The sequence below is a fragment of the Bubalus bubalis genome, chromosome 5, assembly GCF_019923935.1.
Source record: "Bubalus bubalis isolate 160015118507 breed Murrah chromosome 5, NDDB_SH_1, whole genome shotgun sequence".
NCBI lineage: Eukaryota > Metazoa > Chordata > Mammalia > Artiodactyla > Bovidae > Bubalus > Bubalus bubalis.
Window position 1 is genome coordinate 53,199,983 of NC_059161.1, and position 25,673 is coordinate 53,225,655.

The 25,673-nt window shown below is 37.7% G+C and overlaps 1 protein-coding gene across 1 annotated transcript in view; it reads right to left on the bottom strand.

Annotated features, from left to right (window-relative positions):
• The window catches only part of DNAH14 (dynein axonemal heavy chain 14), a 403,042-nt gene that overhangs the window by 340,010 nt on the left and 37,359 nt on the right, over positions 1-25,673 (bottom strand). Inside the window, exons 5-8 of the mRNA XM_044943112.2 lie at positions 19,212-19,342; positions 16,508-16,660; positions 15,350-15,462; positions 3,816-3,878 (exon numbers count right to left, since the gene is read on the bottom strand). Of these exons, the coding sequence (XP_044799047.2) occupies positions 3,816-3,878; positions 15,350-15,462; positions 16,508-16,660; positions 19,212-19,342 (460 nt within the window). The remainder of the gene's footprint in view (positions 1-3,815; positions 3,879-15,349; positions 15,463-16,507; positions 16,661-19,211; positions 19,343-25,673) is intronic.

Here is a 25,673-nt window from a genome sequence, read left to right on the forward strand (position 1 = left end):
AACATGCAATTATAGTAAGACCCAGTAAGTGCACTTGTGGTGATCTACCCCAGAAAAAAGAAACCTTATGTTCACACAAAAACCTGTTTATCAATGTTTATATAGCAGCTTTATCTGTATTAGGCAAAAGCTGGGTAACATGCAGGTGTGCTTCAGAGAGACAAACTGTGGTACCTCCATACCATGGACTGTTACCCAGCAGTAAAAATAAATGATTAATATATGCAACAACCTGGATGAATCTCCAGAGAGTTATGCTACGTGAAAAATCAATCCCAATGGTTATATAATGCATAATTTCATTTATATCACATTCTATCAAAGGACAAAATTACAGATATGGAAAAGAGATTAGTGCTTGCCCCAGGTTGAGAGTGGGAGTGAGAAGGAAGAGAGTATAGCTATTAAAGGATTAAAAGACAACATGAAAGATACAGAAATGTTCTGTATCTTGATTTTACTACTGTCACTATCCTGGTCATACTATATCTTTGAAAGATATTACCACCAGGGGAAGCTGGGTAAAGGCACATGAGATTGCTCTATATAAATTCTTACAACTGTATTTTCATCATAATTATCTCAAAGTAAAAAGTTTAACAGCAACAAGAAAATTTGGCTGTAATATAGAATTAACTGTCATCTATCTTGGATGATTTAATCATTTCCCTTCCTGGAGGCAAAACTTAGATCAAGTGAGGGTTTCTCTGGCAGCACAGTAAAGAATCCACCTGCCAATGCAGGGGACACAGGTTCAATCCCTGGTCTGGGACGATTCCACATGCTGCAGCACAACTAAGCCTTTGTACCACAATTACTGAAGCCCACATATCTAGAGCCTGTGGTCTGCAATGAGAAGCCACCGCAATGAGAAGCCTGCATAGAGCAACAAGAAAATAGCCCCCACTCACTGCAACTAGAGAAAACCTATGCACAGCAATGAAGACCCAGCACAGTCAAAAATAAATGACCAGTTTGAAGATGACATGATACTATGCATCAGTTCAGTTCAGTTCAGTCACTCAGTCATGTCTGACTCTTTACAACCCCATGGACAGCAGCATACCAGGCCTCCCTCTCCATCACCAACTCCCAGAGTTTACTCAAACTCATGTCCATTGAGTCGGTGATGCCATCCAACCATCTCATTCTCTGTTATCCCCTTTTCCTCCCACCTTCAATCTTTCCCAGCATCAGGATCTTTTCAAATGAGTCAGTTCTAATCAGGTGGCCAAAGTACTGGAATTTCAGCTACAACATCAGTCCTTCCAATGAATATTCAGGACTGATTTCCTTTAGGATGGACTGGTTGGCTCTCATTGCAGTCCAAGGGACTCTCAAGAGTCTTCCTCAACACCACAGTTCAAAAGCATCAATTCTTCAGTGCTCAGCTTTCTTTATAGTCCAACTCTCACATCCATTCATGACTATTGGAAAAACCATAGCTGTGACTAGACTGACCTTTGTTAGCAAAGTACTGTCACTGCTTTTTAATATGCTGTCTAGGTTGGTCATAACTTTTCTTCCAAGAAGCAAGCATCTTTTAATTTCATGGCTGCAGTCACCATCTGCAATGATTTTGGAGCCTCCCAAAATAAAGTCTCTGACTGTTTCCACTGTTTCCCCATCTATTTGCCATGAAGTGATGGGACCAGATGCCATGATCTTAGTTTTCTGGATGTTGATCTTTAAACCAACATTTTCCCTCTCCTTTTTCACTTTCATCAAGAGGCTCTTTAGTTCTTCTTCGCTTTCTGCCATCAGGGTGGTGTCATTTGCATATCTGAGGTTATTGATATTTCTCCTAGCAATCTTGATTCCAGCTTGTGCTTCATCCAGCCTAGTGTTTCTCACTATGTACTCTGCATATAAGTTAAATAAGCAGGGTGACAATATACAGCCTTGACGTACTCCTTTCCCTATTTGGAACCAGTCTGTTGTTCCATGTCCAGTTCTAACTGTTGCTTCCTGGCCTGCATACAGATTTCTCAGGTGGCAGGTCAGGTGGTCTGGTATTCCCATCTCTTTCAGAATTTTCCACAGTTTATTGTGATCCACACAGTCAAAGGTTTTGGCATGGTCAATAAAGCATATGTTTTTCTGAAACTCTCTTGCTTTTTCGATGATCCAGCAGATGTTGGCAATTTGATCTCTGGTTCCTCTGCCTTTTCTAAAACCAGCTTGAATACGTGGAAGTTCACAGTTCACCTACTGTGAAAAACTATATGAAAACTGAAAAGCTACATGAAATTAGCTTACTATAAAATTAGAATACTTCCTAATGCTATACACAAAGATAAACTCAAAATGGATTAAAGACCTAAATGTAAGACCAGAAACTATAAAACTCTTAGAGGAAAACATAGGCAGAACACTCGATGAAATAAATCAAAGCAAGATCTTCTATGACCAACCTCCTAGAGTAATGGAAATAAAAGCAAATATAAACAGATGAGACCTAATTAAACTTAAAAGTTTTTGCAAAGCAAAGGAAACTACAAGGTGAAAAGACAACCCTCAGAATGGGAGGCAGTAATAGCAAAGGAAACAACTGACAAAGAATTTCCAAAATATACAAGCATCTCATGTAACTCAATATCAGAAAAACAAACAACCCAATCCAAAAGCGGGAAAAAGACCTAAACAGACATTTCTCTAAAGAAGATACACAGATGGCTAACAAACACATGAAAAGATGCTAGCACAACATCACTCATTACTAGAGAAATGCAAATCAAAACGGCTGTGAGATACCACCTGACACCAGTCAGAATGGCCATCATCAAAAAGTCTACAAACAATAAATGCAAGAGACGGTGTGGAGAAAAGGGAACCCTCTTGCATTGCCAGTGGGAATGTAAATTGATACAACCACTACGGAAGATGGTTTGGAGATTCCTTAAAAGGAATAAAACCACCATATGACCCAGCAATCCCACTACTAGGCATATACCCTGAGGAAACCAAAACTGAAAAAGACACATGTACCCCAATGTTCACTGCAGCACTATTAACAATAGCTATAACATGGAAGCAACCTAGATGTCCACTGACAGATAAATGGATAAAGAAGCTGTGGTATATATATATACTAGACAGTATATTAAAAATCAGAGACATTAGTTTACTGATAGAGGTCTGTATAGTCAAAGCTTTGATTTTTCTAGTAGTCATGTATGGATGTGAGAGTTGGACCATAAAGAAAGCTGGATGCTGAAGAATTGATGCCTTTGTACTGTGGTGTTGGAGAAGACTCTTCAGAGTCCCTTGGATTGCAAGGAGATCCAACCAGACCATCCTAAAGGAACTCAGTCCTGAATATTCATTGGAAGGACTGATGCTGAAGCTGAAACTCCAATACTTTGGCCACCTGATGCAAAGAACCAACTCATTGAAAAAGACCCTGATGCTGGGAAAGATTGAAGGCAGGAGGAGAAGGGGACAACAGAGGATGAGATGATTGGATGGCATCACCAACTCAACGGACATGAGTTTTGAAATTTGAAAGCTCAGGGAATTGGTGATGAACATGGAAGCCTGGCGTGCTGCAGTCCATGGGGTCACAAAGAGCTGGACACAAATGAGCAACTGAACTGAACTGACTATATTTATATATATAGTAACACATTTTATGTTAAATATATATAATATTATAATAGTCTTTTAAAAATGACATAGATTAAATTTAATCATAAGGGGTATAGAATGTGACTTTTTAATCACTGAGTTAAAATTCATGTATATCTATTTGCATACTACATATTTCAAATAAGGCTTCCTCTCAAAATTTTTATAATTGTATTTCATAGACTTACCTGCTCTTATCAGTCTTAATTCTTTTAATGGTCAGTTTCCAAGTAACAAATAATTTATTAATTCTGAAAAGAAAAACACTTCTTAATTCTATATTCATAAATCAGTACTAACAAAATAGATGAATAATTTGGTAAAGTCTTAGTAATACTAGAAAATTCCCTAGAAAATGTTTCATTCATCCTGAGCTACCTAAAGGAAATATTAAACCATATCACCTTTTTCCCAACCTATCAATAGAATACAGAGCACAAAGCAAATTAAGTTATTAAACTTCCCATAGATACATAATTAATTTAGTTCCAACATTCAAGTAAGTATAAAACCTGTAAAACTACTATTTTCATTATAGATTCATTTGGTTACTAGTTTTAAAAGAGAATCATACTTCAAGAAGAGTCAAAGGAGTCAAGATGGAGGAGTAGGAGGATGCAGAGTTCACCTTTCGCCACAAATGAATCAAGAATATATTTACAAATGAAACAGTTCTCACAGAGCATTTGCTGAACACTAAGTCACTCCAGTACTCTTGCCTGGAAAATCCCATGGACGGAGGAGCCTGGTGGGCTGCAGTCCATGGAGTCGCTAAGAGTCGGACATGACTGAGCGACTTCACTTTCACTTTTCATTTTCATGCATTGGAGAAGGAAATGGCAACCCACTCCAGTGTTCTTGCCTGGAGAATCCCAGGGACGGGGGAGCCTGGTGGGCTGCCGTCTCTGAGGTCGCACAGAGTCGGACACGACTGAGGCGACTTAGCAGCAGCAGAGGACCTCAGACACCTAAAGGGACAAGAAAGATCCCCACGTAACTGGGTAAGACAAAAGAAAGAAGAAGGGAAAAGGAAAAGGAGGGGAAGTGGATTGGAACCTGTGCTTCTGGGGGGAGCTGAAGGAAAGAAGAGGTTTCAGCATGCAAGAAAGCCCTCTTACTGGTGGGGAGATCAGCTAGGACAGCTTTGAGGGCTTGGAGGACAGCACAGCAACCAGTCTGTGGTGGCAGAACAGAGTGAAACCTACACAGGTTGGAGCCACAGCTCTGCATGCCCCAGCCCGAGACATGTGTCTGCCAGTGCAGACAAAGCATAGGTACTGGACCATGGGGTTTGATGAGCAGACCTCGGGAAAGGACTGCTGTTGGCTATGAGGAGACAGTCAAAGGGGTGGGGGAGAGTAGCTCTTCAACCAGAAATGCTCACGCAGAAAGAAAGCCTGTAGAGCCACAGAAGTCAGGTGCCATTGCTGAATGATGCTCAAAGGGTGAGGCTGCCATTGCAGCCCCTCTTCCCATGCACCAGCCCCTGCCTCCCTGGACACTAGAAAAGGATCCTGCCAGGGCTGGCTCTCTTGTGCTTGTGACTGCCATCTCCCCCACCCCCTGCCCCTGCACTCCACTGCCACTGGGGCAGGCTCAGATGCTCCAGGGAAGTCTGAGGCACAGATGCCCGTAGGTGGTCCTCATGCAGAAGTGCGGCTGAAACCACAGCTGAGACATAGGAGCTGTGAAACTAAGGAAAATGAGCTGAAACCTCTCCTTACAACAGTACAGATAGCAGATTTACACCCTGTGACAGGTTTTATAAACTCAGCACCTGTGGAACATCTGAATGATCAACAAGTGATCCCATAGCTGAGACAGGTGTAGCTTTAGCAACAGTGAACTTTGTGGGCACATACACACGGTGGATGGGCTAGTCCAGAGTCTGAGCTGTCCCCATAGCGCCCAGAGGGGGTCCATATCCATGATTACTATAATTCTGAAACCTGAATTCAGTGATCTATGTTGGTGGCCTGGTCAAAACACTTTAGAGACACCAGGGCCAATTGCCAGCATACGCACAGTTAGGCTGGGCCAAGAGCAGTGCCAACAACAGTGTAATTTGTGAGTCTGCACAATGGGCCAAAGGTGACCTAACAGAGCACACCCACAGACAAGCAGCTCCAGAGAAGGAATACTCGGTGTCTTCTCTCCAATGGGAGTGCTCCAAGTCCACCTACCTCACACACCACAGATCAGAAACACAGCTCAAAAACAGACCTACACGCCTCTACTCCAACAGCTAGGGAGCAGACCCCACCCCTGACACAGCATTGACAATCACAGAGCAAAGGGGAGGCCCCATTAAATATTCAGGCCAGGGTCTGGTCACCACAACATCAGTCACGCTCCCATTGAAAGGGATAATGGTCAGCATAAATGGAGGAAAGAGGTGGTAGATATTTACACTAAAAACAGCCCTTGCACCAAAAAATATTAAACCCACGCAGGCTACACAGGGAAGTTCACATATAAAAAATACCTAGAAGACAACCGAAAATGAAAACACAACAATCCCAAACCTATAGGATGCAACAAAAGCAGTTCTAAGAGGGAAGTTTACAGCAATACAATCTTACTTTAGGAAACAAGAAAAATCTCAAATAAACACCTTAAACTTACACCTAAAGCAACTAGAGAAAGAAAAACAAACAAAATCCAATGTTAGTAGAAGGAAAGAAATCATAAATACAAGATCAGAAATAAATGAAATAAACTAAAAAGTAGAAAAGATCAATGAAATTAAAAACTGTCCCTTTGAAGAGATAAGCAGAACTGATAAACCTTTAGCCAGATTCATCAATAAAATAAGGAAGAAGGCCCAAATTAATAAAATAAGAAATGGAAAAAGGAGAAACTGACACCACAAAAATACAAAGGAGCATAATAAACTACTATGAACACCAAAAAAAGTACAACATAGAAGAAATGGATAAATTATTAGAAAGGTAAAATCTTCAAAGACTGAATCAGGAAGAAACAGAAACTATGAACAGACCAATCAATTATCAGTGTTGAAACTGAATCAGCAATTTAAAAACTCCAGAAAACTGAAGTCCAGGGCCAGATGGCTACACAGGTGAATTCTACCAAACATTTAGAGAAGAGTTAATACCTATCCTTTCAAAACTCTTCCAACAAATGACAGAGAAAGGAGTTTCTGAACTCATTCTATGAGACCAGCATCACCTTTGATATCAAAACTAAAGAAAGATATCAAAAAGTGAAAATTACAGCCCAATGTCACTGATGAACAACAGATGCAAAAATCCTCAACAAAATTCAACAACATATTAATAAGCTCATATATCACGATCAAGTGGGATTTATCCCAGGGATGCAAGGATTTTTCCATCTCTGAAAATCAATCAATGCAATATTCCACATTAATAAAGAATAAAAACCACATGATCATCTCAACAGATGCAGAAAAGGATTCTGATAATATTCAACATCCATTTATGATAAATACTCTCCAGAAAACAGGCAGAGAGGGAACCAACTGCAACATAATAAAGACCATATATGACAAATCCACAACTAACATCACAGTCAATGGTGAAAAGCTGAAAGCATTTCATCTAAGATCAGGAACAAGATATGGATGTCTACTCTTGCCACTTTTATTCAACATAGTTTTGGAAGTTCTAGCCATGGCAATCAGAGGAAAAAAAAATAAAAGGATTCAAATTAGAAAAGAAGAATTAAAACTGTAATTGTTTGCAGATGACATAATGCTATACAAAGAAGATCCTAAAGATACTACCAGAAAACTAGTCAGTTCAGTTCAGTTCAGTCGCTCAGTCGTGTCCAACTCTTTGCGACCCCATGAACAGCAGCAAGCCAGGCCTCCCTGTCCAGTACCAACTCCCGGAGTCCACCCAAACACATGTTCATCAAGTTGGTGATGCCATCCAACCATCTCATCCTCTGTCGTCCCTTTCTCCTCTTGCCCTCAATCTTTCCCAGCATCAGGGTCTTTTCAAATGAGTCAGCTCTTCGCATCAGGTGGCCAAAGTATTGGAGTTTCAGCTTCAACATCAGTCCCTCCAATGAACACCCAGGACTGATCTCCTTTAGGATGGACTGGTTGGATCTCCTTGCAGTCCAAGGGACTCTCAAGAGTCTTCTCCAATACCACAGTTCATGAATGAATTTGGAAGAGTTGTAAGATACAAAATTAATACACAGAAATCTCCTGTATTCCTATACACTAACAAAACCTATCAGAAAATGAAATTAAGAAAACAATCCCATTTATCATTACATCAAGGCTTCCCAGGTGGCTCAGCAGTAAAGAATCCACCTGCAGGAGATGGTTTCGACCTCTGGGTCAGGAAGATCCCCTGGAGGAGGAAATGGCAACTCACTCCAGTATTCTTTCATGGAAAATCCCATGGATGATAGAGGAGCCTGGCAGGCTATAGTCCATGTGGTTGTGAAGAATCAGACACAACTAAGTGAGCATGCACACATCACTGCATCAAAAAGAATAAAATACCAAGAAGATACCAACTGAAGGAGGCAAAAGACCTGTACTCTAAAACTATAAGAAGCTAATGAAAGAAACTGAAGATGACACAGACAGAAAGACATACTGTGCCCCTGCATTGGAAGAATCAACACTGTCAAAATGACTATAATACCCAAGGTAATGTACAGATTCAATGCAATCTCTACCAAATTACCAATGGCATTTTTTATAAAACTAGAACAAACATTTTTTTAATTTGTATGGAAACACAAAAAACCCCAAAAAGCAACACAAGCTTGAGAAAAAAATAACAGAGCTGGAGGACTCAGGCTCCCTGACTTTACACTATACTATTATACAAAACTACAATATTCAAAATAGTATGGTATTGGCACAAAAATAGAAACATAGATTAGTGGAACAGCATAAAGAGCTCAGAAATAAATTCAAGTACTCAAAGTCAATTAATCTATAATAAAGAGGCAAGAATTTATAATGCAGAAAAGATAGACTCTTCAATAAGTGATACTCAGCAAATTGGACAGCTGCATGTAAAAGAAATAAATTAAAACATTTTCTAACACCATATACAAATATCATGGATTAAAGAACTAATGTTAAGACCATATACCATAGAACTACCAGAGGAAAAGACATAAACAAGACATTCTTTGACAGAAATTACAGCAATTTCTTTTAGATACACCTCCTAAAGAAAAGGAAATAAAAGTAAAAGTAAACAGATGCGATCTAATTAAACTTAAAAGGTTTTGCACAGCAAAGGAAACCACTGACAAAACAAAAGGACAACCTACTGAATGGGAGAAAATATTTGCCAATGATATGACCAATCAAGGAATTTAATATCCAACATATATAAACAACTATACATCTCAACATCAAAGAAAAGATTAAAAAATGGGCAGAGGAATTGAACACTTTTCCAAAGAGGAAATGCAAACAGCCAATGGATGGGCACATGAAAAGATGCTCAACATTGCTAATAATCAGGGAACTGCAAATCAAAAACACAATGAGATTTTTACCTCATATCTGTCAGAAGTGCTATCATCAAAAACAACAAGTGGAACAAATGTTGGCAAGGATATGGAGAAAAGACAGCCCTCGAACACTGTTTATGGGAATGTAAATTAATACAACCACCATGGAAAAGTGTGGAGGTCCCTCAAAACAGTAAAATAGATCTACCATATGACCACTCTTGATTACATATCTGAAAAAAACAAAAACACTAATTCAGCAAGATACAGGCACCTCAATGTTCATAGTAGCATTATTTACAATTGTGAAATTATGGCAGCAAACTCAGGGTCCATCAACAGATGAATGGATAAAAAGATGTGGATTACACTTACACACACACACACACACACACACACACAATGGACTACTACTCAGTCATAAAAAAGTATTAAATTTTGTCATTTGCAGCAACACACATGGACTTGGAAGCCATTAAGCTACATAAAATGTCAAACAAAGAAAGACAAATACTCGATAATATCACTTATATGTGGAATCTATATAACCCAGTAGTGAATATAACAAAAAAGAAGATGACTCACAGGTACAGAGAATGAACTATATGAACTACTGGCTACCAGTAGGGAGGTAGCAATATAGGGGTTGGGGAGTAGAGGTAAAAACTATCACATGTAAGATAGGCTCAAGATGCACTTACTGTACAATACTGAGAACAGTCAATATTTTTAACAATTGTAAATGGAAAACAATCTTTAAAAATTGCATAAAAGTATAAGATTTTTAAAATTTAAGATAATACATGTCATTTTGATATTATTTAATCCTTATGTTTTTAAAATATGCATTGGTACTTTTAAAAGCTCAAAGAATCGACATCAAAAGGAATGGAAGTTTCCCTGATGATTATTCATCATCCTTAGTTTTCACACATGAAATAAACATGCTCAATTGTCAAAAAATTTCCCTTAACTTCTCTAAATGAACACTGCCACCTATTTTATGCACTTGTGAAACTAGTCTAGTGCTTTATCACAATCTCAGTAGTTTTTCCATCTTGATGAAAACAATCATTCTTAAACAAACACTGAAATGTGATTCTTATTTGTCAAAGTGAGATTCCTGATGTAGTTGATGAGTCAGTGGGGAGGCAAAATGGCAGGGCTAGGACTGCCCAGGAGACAAATAGCCAGCCAGTCTTAGTGACATCATTAGCTGATTTTGAATCAAAGAAGACAGACGGGAGCTATTCGAGCAGTTCAAAAAGAATTGGCAATGTCGTTCAAACAGAAATGACATCTGGAGATCAGAAATGGCCTGAGGCCTTGGAAAGCCAAAATGCTTCAGACAAATCTAGCAACTTGACCTTAAATCAGGCTCCAAAGACACATAAACAAGATCTTATCTCACTCTAATCCAGACACATAGAGTCATGGTACCTCAGGATGCTAGAAGACCCCTGGAAACCCAGATGAATCATAGGGGAACTCACTGATGGTATAATGGGTATATGCGCCAAGCCATAGAAATTAATACTTCAGAAAGTTTCTGGAGGTAAAAAGGCAATAATGATGCTAAAGTCATCACTGCACTGTATACACAGCATCACCAGCCTAAGTCATTACTGTTTTCATATTTAACTTTTTTTCTATTTGAAACATAACTTATTACAGTATTAGTGATAAAAAAATGTTAAAAATCAAAATAAAAAAATCAAATGAACCCAGAAGTTTAAAGTTGACTAAAACTTAGCATATTTTTCTTAACATCAATAAAGAAAACCAATCATTTTGACTGTGGGCTTACTGATGCCAAATGTGATATAAAAAGATGATTCTTATCCCAGTTCCAACTGGATATCCAAATTCTAATCAATGAAAATTATTTAGGGCATAATAGACCCTGAGGATTTATTACAAGGCAAGGATAACAGTAATGGAGAAGGAAATGGCAACCCACTCCAGTATTCTTGCCTGGAGAATCCCATGCACAGAGGAACCTGATGGGTTACAGTCTCGGGGATTGCAGAGAGTCAGACTTGACTTAGCGACTAAACACCAAGGATAACAGTGGAAAGTTCAACATTGACAGTTTAAATAAACAGATACAGAAAGTAATGCCCCAGATAATATCATTAACTAATAAATCTAGAATCAGAAACTTCTAGCTTCACTAACAGTACCTAATACAGGGAAGTAACTATTACACATATTCTTGAAAAGAAGCTTCTCAGAATTGTTAATCATCTCCACTGTATGTGGCTTTGGTTCCAAACAGTAACAAAATCAGCTTCATTTTCTGCCAACCTCTTCAGTGCTTCAGGGACATCATTACTACTTTTGACTATACATTAAACTTATTCCTGACTAAAAAATATTGAACTTGCTATATTGTCTGCCTGGAACTCCTTTCTCTCAAGACCCCACATGGATGTCTCCTCTACACCACATAGAAGTCTCTATTTAAACACCTCTGACAATCCTATCTGAAGTAGCAACACACAGATACACACACATCTCTGGTTTTATTATCTTTCTAGTCCTTATCACTATCTGAAATTATTTACTTATTCAATATCTATCTTCCTCCATTAGAATATAAATTATATAGGTAGAGAGACATTGCATATTTTTTCCCAGGTGGATCTCCAGTGTCCAAAACAGAAAAACAGAGCAAATACATAATAAATACTTGTTCACTACATGAATAACTTCTCTGCCATAAGATCCATTCACTTCTCTTACAGAAAAGTTACCAGGTTCTTAGTTATTTCAACTATTTACTATATTAAGTGTAGCTATTTAAAATATTATCTATTTATTTCCTTAGCACACAGTAAAATGTACAAAAAAGGAAAACATTAAAGATAAAACAAATTTTATAAAACTGGGTATACACACTGAAAAATCAGCATTCTGGGACTACTTTGTGAAAGTCGTACTACTCTGTTCAAAGAGCCTCAGGAATCCTGATATCATGTAATGTAATACATAATTTAATGTAACTAGTTGTTGCTCAGTCACTTAGTTGTTTCTGACTATTTGCGATCCCATGGACTGCAGCATGCCGGGCTTCCCTGTCCTTCACATCTGCCAGAGTTTACTCAAACTCATGTCCATTGAGTCGGTGATGCCATCCAACCATCTTGTCCTCTGTCGCTCCCTTCTCCTCCTGCCTTCTATCTTTCCCAGCATTAGGGTCTTTTCCAATAAGCTGGCTCTTCTCATCAGGTGGTTAAATTATTGAAACTTCAGCTTAGCTACAGTGCTTCCAATGAATATTCAGGGTTGATCTCCTTTAGGATTGACTGGTTTGATCTCCTTTACTCTCAAGAGTCTTCTCCAACACCACAGTTCCAAAGCATCAATTCTTCAGCGCTCAGCCTTCTTGATGGTCCAACTCTCACATCCATACATGACTACTGGAAAAACCATAGCTTTGACTATACAGACTTTTGTTGCCAAAGTAAAATATCTGCTTTTTCATACGCTGTCTAGGTTTGTCATGGAGCTTCCCTGGTGGCTCACACCATAAAGAATCTGCTTGCAATGCAGGAGACCCAGGTTCAATCCCTGGGTTGGGACAATACCCTGAAGAAGGAAATGGCAACCTACTTCAGTATTCTTGCCTGGAGAATCCTATGGATGGAGAAGCCTGGTGGGCTACAGTCCATAGAGTTGCAGAGAGTTGTACATGACTGAAGTGACTTTGCATGCAGCAGGTTTGTCATAGCCTTTCTTCCAAGCTATCACTGGAGCTATCCCTGGAGAAGGGAATGGCAAACTACTTCAGCATTCTTGTCTTGAGAACCCCATGAACAGTATGAAAAGGCAAAAAGATATGACACTGAAAGATGAACTCCCCAAGTTGGTAGGTGCCCAATATGCTACTGGAGAAGAGCAGAAAAACAGCTCCAGAAGGAATGAAAATGCTGAGCCAAAGCCAAAACAACGACCAGTTGTGGATGTGTTTGGGGGTGTAAGTAAAATCAGATGCTGTAAAGAACATATTGCATAGGAACCTCCAATGTTATATGCATGAATCAAGGTAAACTGGAAATGGTCAAACAGGAGATGGCAAGAGTGAGGACTGACATTTTAGGAATCAGTGAATTAAAATGGACCGCAAAGGGTGAATTTAATTTAGGTGACCATTATATCTACTACTGTGGGCAAGAATCCCTTAGAAGAAATGGAGAAGCCCTCAGAGTCAATAAGAGAGTCCAAAATACAGTACTTGGGTGCAATCTTAAAAATGACAGAATGATCTCTGTTCATTTCCACGGCAAATCATTCAATATCACAGTAATTTAAGTCTATGCCCCAACCACTAATGTTGAAGAAGCTGAACAGTTCTGTGAAGACCTATAAGATCTTCTAGAACTAACACCAAAAAAAAGATGTCCTTTTCATCATAGGGGACTGGAATGCAAAAGCAGGAAGTCAAGAGATACCTGAAGTAACAGGAAAGTTTGGCCTTGGAGTACAAAATGAAGCAGGGCAAAGGCTAACAGAGTTTTGCTAAGAGAACGCACTGGTCATAGCAGACACTCTCTTCCAACAACACAAGAGAAGACTCTACACATGGACATCACCAGATGGTCAATACCAAAATCAGACTGATTATATTCTTTGCAGCCGAAGATGGAGAAGCTCTATACAGTCAGCAAAAACAAGACCGGGAGCTGACTGTGCTCAGATCATGAATTCCTAATTGCAAAATTCAGACTACAACTGAAGTAAGTAGGGAAAACCACCAAGCCATTCAGGTATGACCTAAATCAAATCCCTTATGATTATACAGTTGAAGTGACAAATAGATTCAAGGGATTAGATCTGACAGACAGAGTGCCTGAAGAACTATGGACAGAGGTTCGTAACAATGCACAGGAGGCTGTGATCAAAACCATCCTCAAGATAAAGAAATGCAAAACGGTCGCCTGAGGAGGCCTTACAATTAGCTGAGAAAAGAAGAGAAGCTAAGGGCAAAGGAGAAAAGGAAAGATATACCCATTTAAATGCAGTGTTCCGAAGAACAGCAAGGAGAGACAAGAAAGCTATCCTAAGTGAACAATATCAAAGAAATAGAAAAACAATAGAAATGGAAAGCCTAGAGAACACTTGAAGAAAATTAGAGATACAAGGGAACATTTCATGCAAAGATGGGCACAATAAAGGAGAGAGATGGTATGGACCTAACAGAAGCAGAAGATATTGAGAAGAGGTGGCAACAATACACAGAACTATACATAAAAGAGCATGACCCAGATAATCACGATGGTGTGATCACTCACCTAGAGCCAGACATCCTGGAGTGTGAAGTCAAGTGGGCCTTAGGAAGCACTACTACAAACAAAGCTGGTGGAGGTGATGGAATTCCAGCTGAGCTATTTCAAATTCTAAAAGATGCTGCTGCTGAAGTGCTGCACTCAATATGCCAGCAAATTTGGAAAACTCAGCAGTGGCCACAGGACTGGAAAAGGTTAGTTTTCATTCCAATCCCAAAGAAGGGCAATGCCAAATGTAACTTGTAACTAGATAAATTTTTAAATGACCTTAAATTAAAAAGCTCCCCACCTCCCTAATTTTACTTTCCTTCATATCATTTCATTTCCACCTGACATGTTATGTTTTCATGTGTTCTTTTTATTATTTCTCATGCACTATAATCTGGGCTTCCCTGGTGACTCAGACAGTAAAGAATTTGCCTGCAATGTGGGAGACCCAGGTTGGATCCATCAGTTGGGAAGATCCCTTGGGGAAAGGAATGACAACTCACTCCAGTATTCTTGTCTGGAGAATTCCATCGAAGAAGAGCCCAGAGGGCTACAGTCCATGGAGTCACAAAGAGTCATACATGACTGAGCAACTAACACAAATACACACTATAATCTACATTATTTTGGGAGTAAGACAATTGCTTGGTTTGTTCAATACATTATTCCCAGCTTCATAAATATTCATTTAATGAATAAATGCATGAAAACCAAAAGGTAAGTTAATTATAATTTAAGTTTGCTTGAATATAAAATATCTTTTTCTTATTTATCCAAAAAGGTTAAGAGTTTTAATACTTAAATGAGTACATTTCTCTTATCTAAAAAATTGTTATGATATACACTATTTCCTCTATAATTCCCCATGTATATTGTATTACTGTAGTAGAACCCAGATGTTATCCAGGCAATTGCAATTTCACTAGGATCACACTACAAATAATTGGTTTCACATTCATTCATCTCACCGAAAATTGGAAAATATCTTGAATTGCTGTAATAAGTAGTAATATCTTCTTTCTAGTAGCCATTCCAAAGTAGGTATAAGTTCTATTTCTTCTTCACCACCTATTTTAGTAACCTACATATATAAAGGACAAAACATGACTCAACTTTCTTAAAAAACCATGCGCTATATTCAAGAAATTACAAAAAGTTGTATTTGGCTCATAGCTAGTTGACTTTATAGTAAGCTTTTTCTATAACTGACCTCTGCCACTTCATCTACACTCAAACTTGATTTCCCCTCACAAATAACTATTACTTTAAATCTCATAATTTTTACATTTTCTATAAAATATTTATGAACTTAATTTTAACTACATGGATACAACAGTTTCTAAGTGCATAATAATCCCAATCTCTAGATAATCCCATTTTGACATTCAAAAAACAAGATATGCTTCCTCTCTTCCCAAGAGTATTTCTCCCCCATCTAAATGTAATATTTTCTTAAATTTGTTTCATAAATAAAAGTTGCCTATATCAGCACATATGCATTTATATGCATGTTTTTTATTTATATAGAAGTTGTTCATTCCACTTTCAGTTGATCATACATGTTTGAGGTATTTCCGTATCTGCACAGTCTACTACTTCATTTAGATACGGTCCTGCCCATGTACATGTAAGAGTTTAGTTAGGAGAATGAAAGGGCAGAAAAAGTCAGATAGACATTAAACAAATGATGGAAACTAATTGTGTACTTACAACTTGTGGTAAATATCAAAGTTTTCTCTGAGAGTATAATAGGGAAATTTCTAGATCTGGGAATGAAGTTTCTGAAAAATCTAAGAAAACACTCTACTTTTATTATTACAATACTTACTATGCCAGCAAATGCCTGTTTTCTACTTCTTCTTTTAATAAATTACACTAAATATTAAAAAAGCACCTGAGAGGTAAAAAAAATTCTTAAAATTGAATCCTCAAACATAAAATTCTACAAAAAAGAAAAAAAAGTCACTATTAAATAACTCTCTCAAGGAGGCTCTTAAACATAAACTGTTACTCAAATGACCAGGTTTGTCTGAAACCCCAAAAGATGAATTTGTCTAATTATGTTATAAAATGAATGATTTTTCCATTATGATTCTGAAATTTTTAAAAATCCTTGTAAATATTACCTTTGAGATAAATGAAGCAGTAATAATCCAAAATTCTTTGCAATGTCTAGCTCTGTGGGCAGACACTACGTAAAGATCATATGGATTATAAAGAGCTTTAGAATTTTTTCGAAGGAGGCAATATATAAATTCTCCATCATCCTTCAAAGGTTCCTGAGGTTGAAAAAAATGTAATTAACTTGACCAAATTAAGTAATAAAATGGTTAAACAGATTACTCAATAAGCTGAAACAATTTTAACATAGATTAAAATAAGAAGGGAACCCAAAGTCAATGCTCTGTGACAACCTCGATGGATGGTGTGGGAAAGGAAGTGGGGGGGTGTTTAACAGGGAGGGGACACATGTATACCTATAGTTGATTCATTCTGATGTACGGCAGAAACTACCACAGTACTGTGAAGTAATTATCGTCAAATTAAAAATAAATAAATACAAGAATAGTATCACTGAATGAAGCTAACATGAAATTGTGTCTATGCAAAGCTCAATAAAATCACTCTTCTTAAAGATTGAAGGTATTTAATTTTCATTCTTATAATGTGGTGATAAAACATCCATGAGAATTGATCTATATACTTACTAACATATGCTTATTAACCTGAAGAACTTGATGATACACCTAGTTTTCACATCTCTTAAATTTGAGATTAAAGCTTGATCATTTTAATCTCATTTAAATTGATACAGAAATTAATTATTTTGAAAAGTTAGGTAATTTGAGAAAAGTCATAAAGTCAGAAGTAGCAAAGTAAGGATTTGAATGCAACTCTGATTCTAAATCCACATTCTGAGCTATTGCAATATACTAAACATCACTTCCTTACTTACCTGGCATTATTGAGAAATCATTCATTCTACATTAAGAAAAAGTTTTAAAAGAAATGTATTTATTTCAGTTTTAAAACTTTTAACTTTGCTGACAAAAATTCTACATCAAAGTCAATCAGTCTTTTTTAAAAGCTAAATTTTATTATAAAAAGCATTTAGTAACGGAACAATTTCTAACTACTGTAATTTAAAATCTTGGATTCAGTTTTAATTTAAAACAGGTTTTTCTTCCTTGAAGACACTGTTCTTCTCAACTGTCTCAGCTGTTTTTTTTTTTTTCTTATTTTGACATCTGATATAATCTGCTCTTAAAAACCTTAATAAACAACCTTAAAAACTGTAAATAAAATGAAATAATAAACTCTGGGTAATGACTTATATATTACATGAACTTTGTTATAGTTATTTGACTACTTGAGGCATTTCTACTCTAAATTACATCTCCAAAAAGTTAAGATTACTGGAAATTTAGTGTAGATAAAATTATTCTAGGTGGATCATATATGTAATTAAATAATCTAATTACAGAAGCAGAATAATAATATGTTCCAATTATTCTTTTTCAATTAAAAACAAGTGTTACTTTTTATATTCTCAATCCTTTCTCCACATACAAATGAAACATATCCTATTAGAGAGTCCATAGAGAGCTTATGATAGTAAACTCATGCACAGCTATGTTTTTTTAAACTACCATGCCCACTATCTGCCAGATACCATGCCACACGCATTATCTCATTGAATTTTCATAGCTCTCTACAGTAAGCACTACTATCTCCACTTCAAGGTCCAAGATACTAAAGCTCAGGGAAGTTAGGAACTTGCCCAAAATAACATAGTGAGTGTATAGAGATTCAAAACTAGGTGAATCTGATTCCATCATGCATGTATTTTACATTAATGCTGCCTGTGAATAATAATCAAAAGACCATTTATCCTCATGGGAACATTCTAGAGCAGAGATCAGAAAACTATGGCTAAGTCCAGATGTCCAATTCTTAAATAATTTTTTTTCAGCCATACTCATTTTATACACTATCACTACTGTTCCACTATAATGACAGAATTAAGTAACTAGAACAGAAATCATATAGTCTGAAAAGCTTAAAATATTTATTATCTGCGTCTTTCCAAATAAATTTTGCTGACCCTTGGTCTAAAACAGTGGTTCTCAACTGTGCATCAGAATCACCCAGAAAGCTTAATAAAATACAAATGTCTGGGCTCCAACTTTAGAGTTTTAGATTCAGAAGGTCAAGGGTGAAGATGAAAATACATGTTTCTAATATTCTGAAAGCTGTTTCTGATGCTGCTTGCCTGGGGGTTGCACTTTGAGAATTCCTGAACTAAAAGTAGCAAGAGATGATCCTATTCCATCTTAGATCACCTGTCATAAAGGAGGTCACAGGAGGAAGCTCTTACTTCTAATCATAGCTTCGACCTTCAGTCATGTGACCTTGGACAAGATAAAATCTCTCTGAGGAGGCTGCTGGGTAAGAAAAAAATACAAAAGGTAAGAAAAAAGAGGAGACAGAAAATCAGTACCAGGAGTAGGAGAGTAAGAAGGATAGAACGCTACAAAGTATTAATACATCAGGATTTCTTTGTAAATCACAAAAAACTAATCAACAGGAACACAAGAGTAGATTCAAATTTCAGGGAGATGTCTTATCTGTTCATCAGTCTTTAAATAAGTGAAATGAAGTTACACCAAACATTTTTTGTAAACAATTACTATAAAACAACGATTGCAATTTGATTAATGTAATGATGTCTGATTTTGACAGAATATCTAAAATGAAGGAAACAAAGATTTACATATAGCTTTTAAATTTTAATTTTTATACTAAAAACTGAACAAAATAGAATAATACCTTTAGAAGTATCTTCTGAGTTGCAGTTTTGAAACATCTGTATTCCAAATTGTGCTGTGGTAATACTGTTTGCCAACCAAGTTTTTCTCTTAGTTTAATAATATGACGTATCACATCATCATCATTTGGTACTAGTTTAGAAGGTAAAAAATCCAATATCCAATATAAATGCAAATATGGACATTACTTAAGGATAATGTTAAATATTTATACATAGAGAAAAATTTAAATGGTAACATAGTTAAAATTTACACAAACATTGTATAATTGAAAGAAAATCCAGCTTAAAATTCAATTTTAACAGCAGCTAGAAGGGAGGAATAATATTTTTCTGTTTAAGAAAGATATTTCAAAAGACAATTCCACTATTAGACAACTAGCAAGAGAAGATACCAGGAACAGGAGCTAGTTGGAGTGTTTTCTTAGTGGAGGCAATAGGATCAGAAAAGTAGGGATGGCTAAGTGAGATGGAAAGAATTCTTCCTAGAATTCATCCAACAGACACCTCTCAGACCTTATTCTTCTTGAAATCTTAGCAGCTGACAATTCTCTTCTTCTTGAAACATTCTCTTTTCTTGGTTTTTATTCACCATGCTTTATATATTGTTCTCTTAGCACTTAAAAGCCATGCTGACAAAACTTACAATGCTAAGAAGTAATTCAAGATATCTGGTCCTCCAGAAATCACACAGTTTCTTTGCTAGAAATTAAATGATACTTCAGCTATTGTAAAAAACAGTGTCAGGACTAGAGTATGGCATATCATGACCCTAAAAATAACCATTCCTCTTATAATATTTTGTTTCCTAGGCACCTAACTTATTTCACCCTAGTCTGAGCCTTGTAAGTTGCTTATACATGGAAATACATTAATAATAAGAATATTTTATATCTAACATTAGGTATAAAACAGAGAAAGGGAGGCACTGAAAATTAGTAAGGAGATGACACAAATTACGTATGTCTAATCAAGAGGATACATAATATTACATACTTAGATATGAACATATTATATGTATCTGTAGAAACCAAAGTAATGTGGTGTTGGAATAGGAAAAGCAAAACAGGACAGTAGAAAAGATTCAGTTCAGCTCAGTCGCTCAGTCATGTCTGACTCTTTGAGACCCCATGAACTGCAGCACGCCAGGCCTCCCTGTCCATCACCAACTTCTGGAGTCCACCCAAACCCATGTCCATTGAGTCGGTGATGCCATCTAACCATCTCATCCTCTGTCATCCCCTTCTCCTCCTGCCCTCAACCTTTCCCAGGATCAGGGTCTTTTCAAATGAGTCAGCTCTTCGCATCAGGTGGCCAAAGTATTGGGGTTTCAGCTTCAACATCAGTTCTTCCAATGAACACCCAGGACTGATCTCCTTTAGGATGGACTGGTTGGATCTCCTTGCAGCCCAGGGGACTCTCAAGAGTCTTTTCCAACACCACAGTTCAAAAGCATCAATTCTTCGGCACTCAGCTTTCTTTATAGTCCAACTCTCATATCTATACATGACCACTAGAAAAACCACAGCCTTGAGTAGATGGACCTTTGTTGACAAAGTAATGTTTCTGCTTTTTAATATGCTATCTAGGTTGGTCATAACTTTCCTTCCAAGGAGTAAGCATCTTTTAATTTCATGGCTGCAATCACCATCTGCAGTGATTTTGGAGCCCAGAAAAATAAAGTTGACACTGTTTCCACTGTTTCCCCATCTATTTGCTATGAAGTGATGGGACTAGATGCCATGATCTTAGTTTTCTAAATGTTGAGCTTTAAGCCAACTTTTTCACTCTCCTCTTTCACTTTCATCAAGACGCTCTTTAGTTCTTCTTCACTTTCTGCCATCAGGGTGGTGTCATCTGCATATCTGAGGTTATTGATATTTCTCCCGGCAATCTTGATGCCAGCTTGTGCTTCTTCCAGCCCAGCGTTTCTCATGATGTACTCTGCATATAAGGTAAATAAGCAGAGTGACAATATACAGCCTTGATGTATTCCTTTTCCTATTTGGAACCAGTCTGTTGTTCCATGTCCAGTTCTAACTGTTGCTTCCTGACCTGCATATACGTTTCTCAAGAGGCAGGTCAGTTGGTCTGGTAGAACAGATTAGAGTAGACATAAAACCATTTATAAAAGACAGCCTAGTATAGTCAGAGCTTTGGTTTTTCCAGTAGTCATGTATGCATGTGAAAGTTGGACCATAAAGAAAATTGAGCACTGAAGGATTGATGCTTTTGAATTGTGGTGTTGGAGAAGATTCTTGAGAGTCCCTTGGATAGCAAGGAGATCCAACCAGTCAATCCTAAAGGAAATCAACCTTGAACATTCATTGGAAGGATGATGCTGAAGCTGAAGCTCCAATATTTTGGCCACCTGATGGGCTTACTGGAAAAGACCCTGATGCTGGGGAAAACTGAGGGGAGGAGGAGAAGGGGGTGACAAAGGATGAGATGGTTGGATGGTATCACAGACTCAATGGACATGAGTTTGAGGAGGCTCTGCGAGCTGGTGATGGACAGGGAAGCATGTTGCGCTGCAGTCCATGGAGTCACAAAGAGTTGAACATGACTGAGCAACTGAACAACATTCAGTAAAAAAGGTGTTATTTCAAATCAATGGAGGAATGATTATAAATTATAATGGAAAATGGTTAGCCATTTGGAAAAATATGAGGTTATATGCAAGCATAAATTATAGATGGATTAGAGAAGTAAATGCTGAAAAGCAAATTATAGATGTGTTAGAAGAAAATATGTGAGATCATGTCTATAAACTTGGGGTAGTGAAAGTTTCCCGGAAAATAATCAAAGCATGTTAAAAAGAAAACAATAATAAATTTAACTTCCACAAACAGCAATTTACACAGGAAAAGCCATCATAAACAAAACTAAAATATAATTAACATACTGACAGAAAATGTTTATAACCTGTATAAGACTAGAGATTAATATATCAAATATTTAAAGACTTCTGCCCAATCAATAAGAAATAAACATTTTGATAAAAAGATGAGCAAATAATTTACAGGAAAAGACAAATGGCCAGTAAAAAAATGTTCAACTTTATTAGTAAATCAGGGAGTTGTTCTCACCAATCAGACTAGCAAAAAATTAAAAGCTGGAATATCGACTGCTGGCAAAAGTAATCCTTTTATGCAAGAATGTAAAAGTATAAATTAATATATTCATTATTAATGGTGATTTGGCTGACTTAGTAGATTTAATAGAGATTGTTGGGAAATGGAAGTAATTTAGGACAAATAAAGAATAATGATTTTCCAGAATACGTAGTAAGTTTAAAGAGTATCTTTCAAAAAGCTGGGGAAAATGTCTTTCTAATAAGAGTCAGATTTAATGAAAAAAATCATAGATATTTACTAAAAACAGACACTACATTATATATTCAACATTGGAAGGTGATGCACTTCCCTAAGTATGCTAGGTGGACAGTCTAATCCAAGACAGTAATTCTTTTATCTCAGAAAAATGAGGAAACTGGTCTATATCCACCTTCAAGATCAGTTAAGAATATAGGGAGTTCTGGCTTAAGATGAGGAAGATGCTGAACCTCTTCCCATGGACACATCTAAATTTGGAGCAATTTCTTCTAAATGACTGATACATGTGAAACAATTTCCTCTGAAAATTTCCTTTGGCAGAGCAATAACAACATATTGGACAAAGGAGAAGATAGCCACATTAAAGTGGGTAGAGAGGCTGAGATAACAATCTTGTCTAAAACCTCACTCCTGGCACAGCAGCCTAAAACCCACAACCCAAAATCTGAAACTCAAAATCTGAAGCATTTCCTTGAAAAGCAAAGGTTTTGAATCTCACATTGGGCATCCCAACTTTAAGACCTGGTCCTAAGGGATGAGCCCCATGCCACCCCCACCCCCCCAAAATCTAGATTTGAAAACTGGCAAGGTTTGTGTCCACAAGACCCACAAGAGTGTAGTGATATGAGAAATGGCTCTTAAAGGGTTTGTGCACTGGACTCACCCATGCAGAAACATAGCTCAGACGCAGCTGATCACACTCAGACTTTAAGGGAAAGAGGTTCATTTGCATGTATTAAAGGGTTGGCCTGAGAGGCAGGCATCTAATTTAACGCACACATTAAGAGCCTGCTGGAGCACTCTCCAGGGACAGAGATTGGTGGACACCATCTTTAGACTCTTCCTCTGCTTGCCCTAGCTGTCAGGCACTATTTGGGGGCCCTCCCTTTGACCCATTACAGCCAGTGATCACCTCTGCCACACTCCAGAGTATCAGTATCTCCCAGAAGAGAGGCCTTACATGCTTCTGGTGCCCTAATTTTTAAAGCTACTACCCAGGGAATGCCTTTTGATCATCTGGCTCTGGAGGCTAAAGGGAGCTTGAGTTCCTGGTTCCATGGGGCTGTAAAGATCAAAGAGACAGCTTTTGGCTGGCTACTACCCCTAAAGGCATTACACAGACAGCAGACTGAAATACACGCCCACTGTCTCTGTGAAAGAGGTCCATTTGCTTGTTCAGGAGCTTTGGCCTGAGAGGAAGGTTTCTGGTTTGACACATGTCTAGTGGCCTAAGGAAGTACTCTCAGGAAGTGCTCATCTCTGCCTTGCTCTAGCTGTGGGTATCTCCCAAACAAGAGTTAAGAACTTGTCTGGTACCCCAAATTTTGCAGCTGCTGCCAGGAGACACCTCTACATGGCCTGGGATCATGTGTCCAGCCGAGCTATGCCCATGGAGCCCACAGGACTATAACCAATAGGAAAAGTGTTCTTAAACAGCTACCACCTCCAGGGCACATCAAGAGGCAACAGACCCAGGAGCTCAGCCTCCACAGCTCACTATTACCTCCCAGAAGTGAGTTTACACACTAGCGGGGGCCTCAATTATCGTGACTACCATGCAGGAACAACTCCAGATCACCTGTCTCTGGTAGCCCATGGGACATATACTTGTAGTCTCATATATCTGAATATTTTAAGAACTGCTTCCTGAGAGTCTGGCTTTCAATCAGCCTAAAATTAGGTTCTGACTGAGATGCTCCCCTTTGGACTGACAGGTCTTAGCACAGCTTCAAATACTTGGAGGTATTAAAAACATAATAGGCTGCTTTGACAATCACAAAGATTTGAGAGGCAACCAAGATTTAGGGCAGGGTTGAACAACAAGGTGTATTTCCTACATGAGGCCACTATTTCACGACACGGAGACATGGCTATTTCATCTAATACATAGAAACCAAAACAGAAAGTCAATAAGAATGAAGAAAACAGAGGACTACACTTCAAATAAAATAAATTCTCAGGAAAAATCTTAATAAATTGGAGATAAATAATTTACCTGAAAAAGAGTTCAGAGTAATGGCTATAGAGATTCTCACCAAATCAGAAGAATCGATGAATACAGCAAGAACTTCAACAAAGAGAAAGAAAATATAAGTAACAAACTGAAGTCACATAGATTTAAGGGATTAGATCTGATACAGAGTGCCTGAAGAACTATGGATGGAGGTTCATGACATTGTACAGGAGGCAGTGATCAAGACCATCCCCAAGAAAAAGAAATGCAAACAGGCAAAACAGCTGTCTGATGAGGCCTTACAAATAGCTGAGAGAATAAGAGAAGCTAAAGGCAAAGGAGAAAAGGAAAGAAACACCCATTTGAATGCAGAGTTCCAAAGTATGGCAAGGAGAGATAAGAAAGCCTTTCTCAGTGATCAACGCAAAGAAATAGAGAAAAACAATAGAATGGGAAAAACTAGATAGAGATCTCTTCAAAAAAATTAGATACACCAAGGGAACATTTCATGCAAAGATGAGCACAATAAAGGGCAGAAATGGTATGGACCTAACAGAAGCAGAAGATATTAAGAAGAGGTGGCAAGAAGACACAGAAGAACTGTACAAAAAAGATCTTCATGACCCAGATAAACACGATGGTGCTCACTCACCTAGAGCCAGACATTCTGGAGTGCGAAGTCAAGTAGGCCTTAGGAAGCACCACGATGGACAAAGCTAGGGGACATGATGGAATTATTTCAAATCCTAAAAGATGATGCTCTGAAAGTGCTGCACTCAATATGCCAGCAAATATGGAAAACTCAGCAGTAGCCACAGGACTGGAAAAGGTCAGCTTTCATTCCAATCCCAAAGAAAGGCAACACCAAAGAATGCTCAAACTATTGCACAGTTGCATTCATCTCACACACTAGTAAAGTAATGCTCAAAATTCTCCAAGCCAGGCTTCATTGGTATGTAAACCATGAACTTCCAGATGTTCAAGCTGGATTTAGAAAAGGCAGAGGAACCAGAGATCAAATTGCCAACATCTGCTGTATTATCGAAAAAGCAAGAGAGTTCCAAAAAAACCACCTACTTTTCCTTTATTGACTATGTCAAACTCTTTGACTGTGTGGATCACAACAAACTATGGAAAATTCTTCAAGAGATGTGAATACCAGACCACCTTACCTT